The following is a 15,559-nucleotide window of genomic DNA, read 5'->3' as shown; positions in this document are numbered from 1 at the left end:
TCCCCGACACGTTAATATTTCTTCGACGTGGGCGAGCCCGAAAAGCTATCCCACTCGTAGCCTCTAGTGCGAGAACGTAGTCTGCCGGTGGTTCAGCGACCGAAAAATAGTATCCCGACGTCGTCTAACAGGACTCACGAGAACAGTGGTTCATTGTGATCAGTAATCTTTAAGGCACAATGTTTTACAGCGCAAAATTTAAACAAGTGCCGCTCACCTGTAAAGTTATCTCGTAGACGCCGCACGGCCGGCACGGTCGTACTTGCGAGGCGGACCCGACTCGTTGGCGGGGAAATCAACCGCTTTCTCGGTGGAAGATGCGTGTTATTGAAGCTTCTCTATCGTTTCTTGACTCACCATGAGAAATATTTCTCGCACGCTTTCTATCCTTCTCTAAATCTTCACCGTACGCTCGAAATACCTGCGACGCCAATGCAACGCTACGAGCACGACCGGCGCGACACGACCATGTGTTGTACTGCGGTGGCGCTACCATCGCAATTTCGAAGCGCCCCCTGGTTGGGCGAATCGATTCTATTGATAGATGGCGCTACCTCCTTATCGCGAGGGCTCGCGACCACCTTGGTTTATTAAAATGAATATAATCTTTTTGAAATCTACCTTCGGTTAAAAAATAAATGCGAACAATAAAAGCAAAACTTAAAGTAAAAAAACGCGTCTGCATAACGGTGGCACTTTTGCTGCCAACGGATTTCGTCTGCGTGTCGTCTGCTATTAGCCCCGAGAGCGAACACAAGCGTCGCTGCGGTCGCCGCGCCCTGATTGGGTGAGGCGTACTGTGACGTCAGGGCGATGACTCCGCTCCGCGATCTCGCATCGGCTCGCTTCCCAGCACCGGTTTCCTGGTTTGGCGTTGTGTGCCGCAAACACTTCGAGGAGCTGGACTTCATTTACCCGATGTACAAGACGTTGAGTTAGGCCGATATTGACCAGCTTCCGTACATTTTATAAGCCTGCTCGTTCCTTTTCCCTTTAAAATTGGGTTACAAATCCCGAAAGCTATCGGCGGAGGCAATTCCGCCGATGAGCCTCCCCGTCCGTCCACACGACACAAGGCAATTTCGCGAGGGATCGGTGAAGCGGTGGCGCAAGTGTTTCAGACGCTGGAATTCTGTTCCTTGCATGTTCATGATTTAGGACGGTTATACATCCCGCTTTCAAGGCATTTGAAGTGGCATTTATATCATGTGCCTTTGAATGGTCGGCAAATTAGCTCGCGACCCCGACTTTGCGCTGCCACTCTGCATGAACTGGTTCATAGATGTTTTAAAGGCCCTGTGTCTGATTATCTCTGAAGTGCTCGTGGAACAGGATCGTTTTACATAAATCTAGCTTCTTCGTGAATTAATTATATAGTTTATACACGTATGCAGGCATATTTCTTAGAAGATGCACAATTACTGGAAATTAGTTTGTATGGTAGCAGCAAAGACGGCCGAATTGCCCCCAGTTGCCTGTATGATATGTATTGAACTGCCCAAAATATGCACAGCAATAGTGCCGTAATTTGGAATGTTTATACTCTTTCCTGACATTTTTATTCCATCCTTGGGTATTCAGAAAATACACCGTTTAGTCTGAATTGTCATTTCCAATTAAAAGAGACACTGCTGCAGGTCTCCAAAAGCTTCCTCAGCCTCAAAATTCCCTACAGCTGGACTCTCTGACAACAGAGGAAAACAGGACTAAAAGCAAGCATTCGAACATCTGTCCAGTGGTAGATGCAGCACTAGTAGCAGAGAATGTGGAACCTGTAAGGGCGACAGTCTGCGTGAGAAAAGCTTCTGGTATTTTAGCTTCAGGACGATTCGATTCAAGTAAAATCTCAATTTTAGGGCTTAGCTTGGGACTAATAATGAGCTAGACACATTCGTTTACGTTTGTTATGCATTACTTGAGGGTTGATATAAACAAGTCCACAAATACACGTCTAGTCCTTTAAAATACTATCCGAATCCAGCAAAGGTCAAATGCGAGCAATGTATATAACAAATGTTCCTTGTTTTTTTGTTTTTTGTTTTACTTTGCCCCTGCACTTGGGCTGTCTTACTTGCGATTCTCTCCCCATGGCCCAGACTGTATTTAGCATGTTGCTCGAGCAGCATGCAACTTTTCTGCTTCGGCGATCTTGTTTAAAAACGGAAATACAAAAAAAAAAAAAAAATAGTATACGTAACCTGCCAATTCATTCAGACCATCAGTGGCATTTATAGTGCGAGATGTAAATCTATAGTGATGCTCCTGCAATTGTGGCCATATTTCTTTATTTCCATATACCAGCTGCGATTCATCCGTTGCCTGCCCTGTCAACCATGCATGTTGGTTGAAGTTTGCCTGTGGCTACAGGCCATACCTCAATAAAGGAACATATAAACATTTATACTTCCTACGAAAAACACGCCAGAAAAAAATTAAATAGAAACGAGCGCGCCGACAGCTAGCATCGTCACAGCCTCCACAGGGCGAGTCGGGGAAAAATTCTCTCCTCGCCGTGACGTCACCCCCGTTTGCCGTAAGGGGGCGCCACGCAAACTTCGCGGGGCTAATATTTCGCTGGTCTGCTGCACCTTCAGACGCTGCTCCCGACGCCATCTATCAATACGAACCCCAAATACACCTTGCTACTCGACTTGGTCGTCTGGGTCGCCGCCCGCCGTAGACCCTGGCAAGTTTCTTGGCCCTATTTTTTACTAAAAGAGAACTACGCTTTGTAATTTTACAAGAAAAAACCGACCTGTGAAATACACCTTTGACGAAAAGTTTAGATGGCTACGTGCAGGCGTCGATTTTTACGGTTCATTTTAGATCGAGTCTGGTGACTTGAAACACACTATATATTCCAAGCCCCGAAAAAAGCTAGATTGTAGTATTTTTTTTTATGATAGCTTTCTTGCGCGTAATCTTGGAAGTTTGGTCAGTATTCATGAGCAGAACGTAAGAGCGTAAGTGAGCCGGTGTATACCAAACATTTTAGTGAAAAACCCGAGACTGAGGTATTGACAGACGACGGTGAGGAAGAGGAAACGCAGACGTTTCCCGCGTAACTACTCCTTCTCTTCCTCGTCGTCGTCTGTCAATACCTCAGTCTCGGGTTTTTCACTAAAATGTCAGTATTCCGTGTTTTCCGTTTGCATGCGGTGAGTGTATTGACGCAGACGTTTCCCGCGTAACTACTTTTAAAAACGTCGCTACGCGGGCAAATCCTATCAAACGCTGTGCTCAAGTGTCCTGTTAAGGATAGTGTAGGGCCGATGCACGCGGAAATGGAAACGAGTGAAAACAACATAACAAAAGGAAAAAGGGAATATACGAGTACAAGAAACGTTATGAAGTAAAGTAGAAATAAGATGTGTACAGGAATATTCCGGATTGGATCAGTGAACTGCGGAGACGGGGAGAAAGAAATAACAGCAATCAAAAAAGAAAACGGGAGAACAAAAAGAAGAGAGACGAAAACGGGAACTGGGAAATTGTGAAGAAAAAGGGGGAAAGAGGGCAAACGACGGGCATTCCCGAAATCGTATCAAGCGGGAAACCAAAGATGCAAGGCGAGGCCGAACGAACGGGTGGGGATCGCTCGCATCATTTTTCATTCCGCTTCGTTTACTTTGTTTCTTACGGGATTCTCGGATGCATAGGGCAGCGCTGATGGGCTTCCAGAGTTTGTTTCTATGTGTGTACATATATATGTGTGTGTGTGTTTGTATATGTGTCTGTAGAAAAAGGGGGCAACTTTCCTTTTCTCTCTAAACGTTTGTTGCTGCATCTCGTTTCTGACCGCTTCGTCTTGGGTTGAGATTACGGAAACGTTCGTGCGGACGCAATAAAATGGCGCTGCATCAAAAAAGAGGAAAAAGTTTGTAAACAAAAGTACCGATTATTCCTCTGTCAGAAACAGTCGGGACCGACTGTGCTGCACCACGGTCGCTGTATCGCTGCTGGCGCTTCGATCGCTACAGTCCGTTTCAGCTTACGATGGACCGGGGAAAACGCTATGACCCGTCGAAGCCAGTCCAAGGTCGTGTGAGTGTCACTCTTGAGTCCTTCAAGAGAGGCGCTGTAGGTTACGTTGCGCGCAGTCGCGTGTCACGTTCAAAGCGCTGGATAGTCCGTATTCCGCGTCCGCTGAAATTCATTGGAAGGTGCGTATAATACGCCCTGGCCCAATAGATCTTTCGTGAGGAGCGAGCTTCAGCCCGCTTGCCACTTGGGACGCGTCGGGGATCCACCTACGATGACCTCATGCATGGTCCTTGTCTTCTAGGTTGTATGCGGAGCGGAAGTTCGTCTGCTTCTTTTGCGTGTGTTGTGGTGAAGTGAGAACACCTAGCTCTGATTGGCTCTGACTGAATGACAGTGGGTACACTTCAAGCTTGCCTTCAGGTTTATCCACTATCTTTCAGTCAGAGCCAACCAGAGCTCGGCGTTCTGACGTCACCACAACATCTGCAAGAGAAGCAGACGAACTTGAACTTCGTATTGCCTTTTGTTTGACCTTCTGTCCGTTTCCTTTTTTTTGTCCTTGTTTTTGTTACGCTGTTTCTGGATACTATTTAATTACCAGGTCGCCCAAGCTTCCCTCTTAACAAGCACTTAGATGTTCGTCTCTCGTCTCCTCTCCCCAGTTTCTACCCGCATAGTCACTTATATAGCTCAAAAACGCAGGGTGTAGCCTATTGTGTTCGCGTTTCTTGCATCTTCATGGGTTCTTTGGCGTTTGTATTCGATTATGCCGTAATCTGATTGGCTGCGGGCTCGGGACTCGCCACGCCCCGCGTTCCTTAAGCTGTCGGTGGCTGTAGCAGGGTGGAGACACCCTTTGTGACACCAAGTTCCGCCGTCACGTGCCGAAGTAATTGTATAAATGTTTTCTGGGCGGCAATATGCCTTTAAGCTTCTGTTTTTTTTTTTTTTTTTGTGCTCTGGAGCGGGCCGGGGATCCGCTAATGATGACGTCGTGCCTTGTTTTCTGACGTAATGCGAATGCATCGTTTTCTATTTGTTGTTGCAACGTCAGATTTGCAAAAGATGTCCCGTTTCCAGTGCGTGCTCTTTGTCCTTCGCCTGTGCCAAAGTGCCATCAAAAGTCGGGTACAACTTTCTGTAGCATATCAGAAGTGAAGGCTGCGCTTGGTGCCTATAACTTTGATCGTGCTCAAGGTGCGGGAGCGCATGGGATTTCTCAGCTTCGACTTCATTGCCATATAAAGTTGTCTCAAAGTGTAGACGCTTTAAACACGCGCTTGACTACAGCGACCATTGCTGACCTTCTCTTGTCATACCGCGATGCCGAGCCACTGAAACGAACGTTTGCGAGCCTCGACAAAATCATTGCTGGGGAGGACACGGTAGAATATACAGGGTGAATCAAGGGAAAGCCAGGCTCTTTAAATCGACCGCAAAATTCGGTTTCTTAACCTATCGCGCTTCGACTTTGCGCAGCGTTGCCATCAGATGGTGCATTTTTTGCGTAAAATTTGCAAAGACCGAACTTACCTGAGGAAAAAGTAAAGAAAGAAAAAGGCTTAGCTCCTGTGGAAATGCAGCGACGCACCGGTCTTCAAACAACACGGACACATGCTTAAATATGTCTGCAGACAGTTTTTTTTTTTGTATGACCAACGTTTCAGGACTGTTATATATTCGTCGTGTATTCGCATTGTGACCTGCGGATTTAGAGGGCAGATTTAAATGAGGTCGATGAACTCATGCGTAACTACCTGGAGCTCGAGCGTCAAGGCGAACTTATCAGCGCTTGCCAGAGGAGCAGAAAGGGACTCACCTGAAGTTACTGCATGGGTGGATGATCCAATGTCCGGCGGCCTTTTGCCGTATGCGCTCCTTCATGAGCGCCTTCTTGGAGCCGAACAGCTTCATGGCCAGCTTGTTGTCGGACGGCTGGAACAGGGCCTCTAGCTGGTTGCGCATGAAGGACGCCTTGGCCTCGGACAGGCCCCCGGGCCCGGGCCCCAGCTCTTCCTTGGGGGTGCCGTACAGGGACACGTCGTCGCCCTCCTTGCCCTTGGACACGTCACCGACGCCCGCCGGGACGCGCGGCTGCTGCTGCTGGGACGCCTGCTGTTGCTGGGGGTCTTCTCTGCAAGTAGCAGAGGCAATCGTCAACTATGTACCAGCAGACACTGACTCAACTTTTATGCTTCTATGTCCACTCCGACAATGAATATCTGATGTAATGAATCTATCTTGACACCCGATGTTACTTCGTTATAACGAGAGACTGACTCAAGGGCTGTACTTTCGTATCTACTCTTAAAACGAAGATTGGTTATAACAAACTATCTTGACACCAGATGCTACTTCCTTATAACGAGACGCTGACTCAAGAGTGCACTTCTTTATCTACTCCTTCAACGAATATAGGATAGGACGAACTATCTTGACACCCGATGTTACTTCGTTATAACGAGACATTGATTAAAGGGTTGTACCTCTGTCTACTCCTACAACAAATATCGGATGTGGCGAACTCATCTTTACTAAACGCAAAATCTGCTGCAATGTGTCGATTCAATGTAGTACAATATATTGACGCACTACAAAATAATGTTTCAGCAGACACTGACTCGAGGGCGGTGCTTGTGTTTGCTCCTACTACAAATGTAGGGTATAACGAACTCGTTTGGACTTAATGTACATTGTACTATAATATATTATCTCAATTTACACTTTATTGGCACAGCAATGTATCGACAAACAATGAGTCGGGGGCTGTGCATCTGTGTTTAGTCCTACAACGAATATCAGATATAACGAACTCATCTTCGCCCCCGATGTTTTACCTCGTTATAACGAGATTCGTCTACTGCGTAAGATGGAAGTCATATATTAAGCTACTGCCAGTCTGCTCGCCGCGTGGTGTTTTACAATAATAGTGAAAGTACCTATCGATTCCTTTTATATCTCGCCAAGATGTGTTGATTACTGATTCGCTCAATCAGTCATTTTTTTATTTAATTTTTAAATATATCTCGTTTATCTGTTTAACCAAACGTAGAACACATCAAGAAGTGCGAGGTCCGAGTTTTGGAAGGCGCATCGGCTGCACGAAATCACGTGTAGTGGAAGCTGCCACCAAAGCCATCTGTTCTGGCTTTGTAACCCTTGCTGGGGTTCATGTTAAAGTTAGACAGCCCCAGTAAGGCACCATACAAAAGTAATCCGTCACTAGAAGAAAAACATCACCGAAGTATTAAGCAAGTAAATCAAGAAGAAAAATCAACGTATTCAATAGACAGTCTGCGAAAGACCTAGGGATGATGGGAATTATCGACCGGATGTCGTCGCTGCTCACCTTAACCTTTGTCGAACCTGCTTGGCGCGTTGACATCCCGATCACACGAGCCCTTCGTCTGGTAGCTTGGTGTGAATTTGCGCCCTGACTAGCCTGGCGTTTTGTATGCTTCTTTCGGGTCGATTAGTTAGTACTGGTTTGTATTACATTTCCAACCAACAAGGCACTTATAATAGGCCTAAGCAAACGACTAACTGAGAAACTACAAAGTGCAAGCAGAAATAAGCTAACATTCTAATGGTTAGTGTAACCATAAAGCCAACGCCTAAGTTAGTTCTGACAAAAATCAAAGAGATAATAAAAACACTTAGGGGCAAGAACAGACAGTACAATTCTTTCAACTAGCCTTATTTGTTAGCTGAAAGAACTCTGCCGCCTGTCCTTGTCCCTAAGTATTTTTACTTTTTTCTTTGATTTTTATATTTTCACCAACCCGCTCTTTGTTCTTTGTTTTCAGTTCTGAAGTCGACAAACAACGGAGCACGGATGAACGCCCTCTGCCATCTGTCAACACACTAGCTAGGTGGCGCAAGCTGCCGCCCGAGAGTAGGGTTCAACCGTACGCGTGCATCCATCCATCTGACCAGTTTATCTCAATCAGTACTGAAATATAAGAATCAGTAGTGTAGAAACAGATGCTTTTGTTCACCTACGGTTTTACATGATCTGGCAGCGATACTCCCGCCCCCACGCAGCAGGCGAAAATCAGCATTCGTCTCACTTTAACGTGGACTACACCAAAGGCAACAAGCCCGAGCTTCTTGCATCATCATCGGCCTTGGCTGCACTATAGAGCCTATAGAACAGGTTTCCAGCTGGTGTGTGTACCACGACCTCTAATTTGGTTCCTTGATTTTCGTCTGATGACGTCATAGAACTGTCATGCTGCTGCGTGCCGCGATCCTGGCGGTGGCAGAGCAGCGGAAGCGGATGCGGCAGGTGTCCGTTCTGTGGCAGATCGCTCAACTTGACAGTCCATGGAAGCTTTCAACATCCAGGAGCCGGGATGCTGCGACAACAGCGACACGTACCGGCGTTCGCTCGCACTTTTTTCTTGCCGGAACTTCTACGACCAACCGCCAGGATTGCAACATCCGACAGCACGAGACGCCGGCTCATGTGACGTCATATGTTGTCACTTTCGGACTACTTTCGATGCAAGCGGTGGTGTAGGACGCTAAACGCACCAATCGAAGACGCGTTTCATGCACCGTAACTGCACGAACGTCTGCGCGGCGGGTCCGCTAGTAAGATCTACTCGCTCAGGCTCATGCATTCGCCAATGCCTTGAAACGGATGCCCAAACAGACCCCCGTGTCGAATCCACGGCGCCTGTACATATACGGCGGAAGGATATGAAGTTTGCTAGCCGCTTCCGGCCGTTTCCAAAAGTTTTTTAGAGTCCTGGGTTTGGGAAAAGTCTGTGCTTGCTTTTGCAAACGGCTCTAACGAAAGCCGCTGAAATTTGGCCAGGTGATGAACGCTTTATAGCAGCTAAATGCGACCACCGAGTTAAGCCGGACGCTTTTAAAAAGCATCGTGTTCATCCGGCGTAAAAATTACGCATGGGCAGAGGGTCGGCTGTGCATCCACGTTCAGCGCGGATTTACCGTTTAATTGCTCACTTCGTACAGGAAGTAATGCTCTATCTATGGCGACCGCCCACGTTGCTTACGTTTTCAGTAAAGTTCTGTAAAGGCTGTGTTGAGACACCTACCATTCTTCCTTTTGAGTAAATTTTTATTTAAAGCAGTTTCTGCCATATTCCTTGTCTTCTCGGGTGACTATAAGATTCCAAATAGGTTCTATAGTTATTTTGGGGCCGTTATGGTGGCGTTGAGGGAGGGCCATCATTGTCAATTCAGAAAACATAGGAACATTCATGAGTCGAAAACGTTGAACGAGTTGAAGTCTTCACGGTGCAGAGAAAAAGGGTGGGTGGGGGGTATCTGGGAAAGATGTCAGCCTCCTCTGAGGTTCACGTTGCTACCAGGTAAGAAAATTCGTCCCAAGATTTGAAACGCCAGTTTGTCCACTGACGTTCTTGGAGCTTTGTCATTCCACTCGTACTTTATTAACTACTTTTCTTTTTTCGCCCCGCTCTTAACGCGGTCCTGGCTTCAACAATATTTACCTTCAGGCGCTCGTTCTCACCAGCTACACGTGTCATCACCAGCGGCGAGATGACACATGCTTCAGATCCACTGAAAGAACCCTTTTAGTGGCAGTGCCATTTTCCTCTACTTGTAACGAAGCGGCCATGGCGCGCGTAAAACGTCCTTTGCGTCATTTTTTGCGCGGATATTGCGCGTGTTCTTTTGTTCTTCTGGCCGCTTTTACCAGAAGCAGTAACAACAAACGAAAAGTATCCCGAAGCACCGCAAGAGGACCTTTGAAAAAGCGATCCGACACAAAGCATGCGTGCTCACCAGCCAGCATGTCGACAGACGAACACACAGACAAATAAAGCCGAGTTCTTCGACCAGCCCGTGCGACTCGCAGCCCGCCGCGGCCGCGGCGGTCGTCAATAAAGCTTTTCTTTTCCGGGTTGGAATCGACTGGCCAGCGACGTAAAAATAGCCTGAACCACGACTACGGCTTGCTTTTCGGGGAACCGCGAGTAGCGTTATATCGAAGAATCGTGTGGCTCCACGTGCGCGTTCGGCTCCTTAGCTATAGACCTGCAGCTTTGAAGTTTTGAGCAGCGCCCCTGGCGAGAAAAATCTGATGTTTGTTAGGATCGTTTCTGCTGTGCGTCGCGTTACGCTTTTTCAAACTCTCTGTCAATGACCGTGTACAGGCGCCGAGGAACGCGGACAGACGCTAGTTTGGGCCCGTGGATTGTCCACGAAGGGACGCTAGGACGCCGCTTCCCGTCAGCATTAAATGGTCGCATCTGGCGGACGCTATAGCGTAGGCGCCCCTTTTGTGGTCGGAGTCGTGCGCGCTACAGCGCCCCCTGGCCGACAGAAACGGGCCCAGGGGGCGCTAGAGCGTCCACGAGACGCTACAGCGCTTCCTGACCTAGGACAATGTAATTTACATCTTAAGCGTGTAAATGAGCTTGCCCTAGGGAAAACTCCCGAAGGCTGGCTCACCAACACCTTTAGGATTAAATGTTGCTAAAGTTGAAGCTTGGGCGAGTTGGTACGATATACTTAAGATATTAAAACAGCGCAAAAAGAAACGGCGGACTGGATGAAGGAGGACACAGACAGAACGCTGACTCGACCATAAATTTTATTGGACGCTTCCTTTTTCTGTTTCCAAATGTGCGTGTATATATTGCACTGTTGCGTCCAATAAAATTTAGTTGCGAGTCAGCGCTTTGTCTGTGTCCTCCTTCATCCAGTCCGTCGTTTTTTTGCGCTGTTTTAATCTTTTAACCTTTAAGATGCTGTTGGAACGTGTATGTATAAAAGTTAAAGTTCAGAAGCCTTCCAAGAAAAGTTCGAACACCGCCTTGTTGTTTTTTTGGAAAGTCGGAAACATCGGAGGCTCTTCTTCTAAACATGCATGCCGTGTTGTATCCTGTTTGGATAGTTCATGCTCTATTGTCCGCTTTTTCTGCTGTATTCACCCTTAAGCTGACAGTGCACGGGAGGCTGCATGTTCGCCGGGTCAATCCTGTCACTCAAGGCCGACAGTTTGAGTAGTTCAGCGAGCGTGCGGCTTCCGCCAGATTTAGCAGAATGTTTGGAGGCTTCGTTGTTAATTCGATTTCGCTTATCTTTTTTTTTTTTCGGAAAGTATAGAACGAACTTTCAAGGCTTACAAGATAAAGCTTTAAAAACCTCTGTGTTATCCTTATTCTTTTAGTTCCGTGGGCACTTTCGTACACCGGCCAAATGCTATAAAATAACTGGTCGCTATAGAGGTCATCAGGACTGAAAGAGGATGGGAGATGCTGGTTTGCGAACGATTTTTATACACTGTTAACCGAAGGACTGCGCAAAGCATCTACTGGGTATGTCGAAGAAGAGAGACCTGCAAAGCAAAGATCACGACTGACGTCTCTAAGCTTCGCGTTGTTAATAAAGTCACAAAAACGTTAAAACACAGTCATGCTCCAGACTCAACCGAGATAAGCTGTCTGAAACGTCGTTCAGAAATGAAGGCGAGCGCTGGTAAGAATGCATGAATATTCGTTAGTGTTTTTTGTCGTTAGAGTAAGTTTTATCAGATAGTCATCGTCTACCGCCTTTTTAGTTGGAGGACGCGGATGCCAGTGCAGCAGATTTTTTATAGGCGCGGCGGCAAAGATCACGAGAGCACTGCGTCACAGCTGTCCCCTACGCCAGTGCTTCGACGAACAGTCAGAAGGCAAAGGCAACGTACGACATTTGTCTGCGATATTCCTCCCAGCAGAGAAGACATTCATCTCCCACCTGAATACAAGGCACGTTTACCAAGATGAAAAAAAAAAAATGTTTGTGATCAGTTTCTTTATGCAGGTGAATTTGAAACAAGAGGCATTCCTACTGCACGATAGTGGCGATGGTGACGTCAACAGCATTATTTTCTTTGCTACGAAGCGGTACTTGGAGTGCTTAGAGGGTGCAGGTGCATGGTTCTGTGATGGGACGTCACTATTCTACCAGTTGTACACACCTCATGCTCTCAAGAACAAAATTGTCGTGCCCATGGTGTACGGTCTACTGGCCAACAAATCCGAGGAAACCTATCGGAGGTACGTCACTACAAACTGTTACCTTATTAACTGCTGTTGCAACCTATAGTGATTGGTTGTTCAAATCGTGATCACTGCGTGTTACCTTACCAGCTTCTTCTCAGTCGTCATCGACAACGTCGGGCCCTGCGCTGTTCGTGTGCTGTACACGGACTTCGAGATGGCTGGTATTAACGCTGCTCGTGACGTCATTTCGGACATCTCAATTCAAGGGTGTTTTTTTCACCTGAACCAGGTGTCTGTTCATCGTAAGCTATGTGCGCTGAGATTCCAAACACGTTATGGCAATTGCGAGGCATTTGCAGGTTGTTTTCTTCTATAATACAGCCGATGTAACAGTTGTTTTTATTTCCAGATGAAAATACTCCCAGACTTGGCTTTTATGCCTGTTGGTACTATCCCGGAGGCCTTTCAAGACTTGTTGGAAGTTTTTCCACAGGAGGCGATCGAACTCGCCGACTACTTTGAGGGCATGTACGTCGGTCAACTACGTCGGAACGACATCTGCTCGGCTCAATTTCCTCCGAAACTGTGGTCCGTGTACGAGGCGGCACTTGATGGCATTCCCCGTACAAATAACAGTGTGGAGGCGTGACACTATAGGCTGCAGGTAATTGCTCATAATTTTGTGTGCCTACTCAACTTATCGCGCATAGGCTCAATTAACAATTTTTATATCTTATTTCCTGCTCCTATTCTCGTTTTTCAGAGCAACGTAAGCTGCGCTTCACCAAGGCTCTGGGTGTTCCTCGACTCTCTGAAGAAAGAGTCGCGAAAGAGAAGCGATATGAAGCTCAGTCACGCGGCAAGCGGGATCGCTGCCACAAGGGTGTCGCGGAAGCAGCAAGACTTCAACGAGCGCCTTCAAAGAAATATTAGACGCTACGATGGAACAGACAACGTGGACCTCCTCGAGGCTTGCACCAGAATCATAACATTGTAAGCTGAGAGGTATATGCAGAGTTTCCGATGCATATAAAACCCCTTTCGTGATTTGACGCCTGTGTGGTCGCCCTATCAAAAAATTACTGAAACATATTTATAACTCGTCTGTGGCGTACACCCAGAGATGCAGATAGCGTCTTGCGAAAGTAGAGCATTTCAGCCAAATCTTAAACATGCTACAAAGCAAAATACCAAATGAGGGAGAACCTTCGTTCACAATTAATAATTTTGAAGCAATATATTCAATAAACTGTGAAAATTAAACGCATAAGAAGCCTTCAATAGGGTGACGAATCGCCCTATTACGAATTGCCCTACGACGAATGGCCCGATGCGACGAATCGCCCTTCTACGAGTTGCCATGCTACGAATTGTCTTTCGACGAATAGTCCTACTGCCGGGATCGGCTGTGGGACTATTCGTCGAAGGTCAGAAAGTCATTAGATTTATTTACAATTCCTACAGCTGGTCAGTCTCCAAGCCAGCTTCTAACAAATGCTAACCTTGAATGCCGAGAACGAAGACGCTGGAGGGACAGATTCAAAAAAGTTTAGCACATTATCGTTAATGATAGCCTTAAAGTCAACAAAACCAAGCATATTTTTTGTTTCAACTGCGGGCAACAAGGAGATCGCACCGATTGTTAATCAAAGATTTTTCATCTTATAACAATGCATTTTATTATTCTTTCTTTCCACGCACTATCTGCGAGTGGAATTGTTTACTGGCTTACTTGGTCGAGGGTGTTTCTTTATCACAGTTTTTATGGCGAATTGAATAGACGCTCTTATTCGCAACCTTGCTGTGTATTTTATTCATCGATCTTTTCCGCCTAGTGTAACATTGTCAGCCAACATGGTCGAGTGGGTGTCATTGTCACGGTTTTTTATTACGAACCAAGTAGATGATTTTTGTGAGAACCTTGTATGTTTGTCTTGTTCTTTCGAATCGTGCTACTTCGATCGTTATTTTGTATATTTTTTTTATAATGACTCCTTTGTTTCCCTTTTTTGTTTTGTGCACGTTTGTGTTTCTTTCGGTGGGAATGGACGTTTGTCTTTTGTGCTGCAGTGCAGTGGGGCACTGCCGACGCTGTTGGTATTTTTATGTATCTGAGCATGTATTTCGAGTTTATTTTGTACCACTCCTGCTAAAGCCTTGAGAAAGGCGAGCAGTATGAATAAATGAATAAATGACACTCGTGGCTGCTCAACATCCTTATATACTCGATAATTCAAAGACACTCATTCTCAAATGCACCGCCTCCACAATTACGAAGATTGCACGTACTGGGCTTTTTTCTCGTCAATAGTTTGCGTCATGCATAATATATCTCTATAAAACTATCGCTAAAACCACCTCGCTAAAGCGAGTGTCAGCGCAGCGAACACCCTTCAGAATGGGTGTTCGCCTCGCTTCATCTTTTTAGACACTCTTCTTACACCCTTTAAATAGGGACTGCGTTCAATGCAACATAACCCTATTTTATAATTGAAGAGGGTAATCGTGGGTGTAAGTCTCTGGAGCAGCGTTTTTACAGTGAGCACTGAAATCCATTGTTCGCCTTGATTGACTACTTTTGTATTCTGCAAAAAACAAACTCAGACCTCTTTTCTGTGCTAGGGTCTTTTGTGCTAGGGTTATGGTATCATACCGCTTTGTAACTGAAGGCTGCTTTCAGTTAGTTCGTCTTGACTACCCGAAATAGCACCTCCTAGCTTACGACTTGGCCGTCGCTTGTGCCTCTGATAAAATTAGAGGACCAACGACGGTTCTTTCTAAATTTAACTCTGTTTTACTCTGTAAAGAAGATGGACCGTCTCTTGGACGCATCCGTGGAAGTCCATGACATACGCCCCTAGCGGGAAAGAGCTTCGCGACGTCCGGTATTTTACAGAATTGAGAGCTACTGTGTGTGCTCAGAGCGCTTTTCACAACCCAGTAGACAAAAGACAGCAGCGCGCAGAGAGTGATTAGTCGAATGGTTCACCGTACGCACCCTGCGGGGAAGAACTGTGCGGTGTCTTGGTGTCCCGGCGTGGCAGAGCCCGGTTCCCCGGCGTCGATGCAGATCTTGACGTTGTGGGCATCGGAGGCCGCCTCTTTGTCTTCGGGGGTGCCGCTGGACACCCGTCCGTTAGCCATTCGCAGACCCACGGTGGCGCCCCCTTTGGGGGCTAGCGGGGAACCCACGCTAGGCGCTGGCGGATCCGCATCGAGGGCCTCCGAGCTCCTGCAAGGCAAGCAGCAGAGATCGTCTTTCGCAACCGGTCGCTTCGTTTCGACAGGACTTCCGAACTCGCTTATGTCCCACTTGTGAGGACGCTAAAATGCTAAAGAAGCCAAGAAGTTGGAGATTAGCAATGTCCTTCTGCTGGGGTATTCAAGATATACGAGGTGATGGGGAAAGGAAATCGGTGGCCGCGTGTGTTAACGCAGCAATGGAGAGAGGGGCCGTCTCTTGGACGCATCCGTGGAAGCCCATGACATATGCCCTCAGCGGGAAGGAGCGGCGCGATACCTGGTATTTCATAAAAGAGAGCTACTGTGTGCGCTCAGAACAGTTTCCACAACCCCGTAGACAAAAGACG

At 46.8% G+C, this 15,559-nt stretch overlaps 1 protein-coding gene across 1 annotated transcript in view; it reads right to left on the bottom strand.

Moving 5' to 3' along the window:
• LOC8032418 (potassium/sodium hyperpolarization-activated cyclic nucleotide-gated channel 2) overlaps positions 1–15,195 on the bottom strand; it is a 61,746-nt gene extending 46,551 nt beyond the window's left edge. The window contains exons 1-2 of the mRNA XM_002409868.5: positions 14,968–15,195; positions 5,804–6,118 (exon numbers count right to left, since the gene is read on the bottom strand). Coding sequence (XP_002409912.3) covers positions 5,804–6,118; positions 14,968–15,113 — 461 coding nt within the window. The 5' untranslated portion in view covers positions 15,114–15,195. The remainder of the gene's footprint in view (positions 1–5,803; positions 6,119–14,967) is intronic.
• Between the last annotated feature and the right edge of the window lie 364 nt (positions 15,196–15,559).

Source organism: Ixodes scapularis, unplaced genomic scaffold (genome assembly GCF_016920785.2).
Source record: "Ixodes scapularis isolate PalLabHiFi unplaced genomic scaffold, ASM1692078v2 PGA_scaffold11__112_contigs__length_91849675, whole genome shotgun sequence".
NCBI classification, from domain to species: Eukaryota; Metazoa; Arthropoda; class Arachnida; order Ixodida; family Ixodidae; genus Ixodes; species Ixodes scapularis.
The sequence above is the reverse complement of the archived record's forward strand: the minus strand, read 5'-3'. Positions and strand labels throughout refer to the sequence as shown.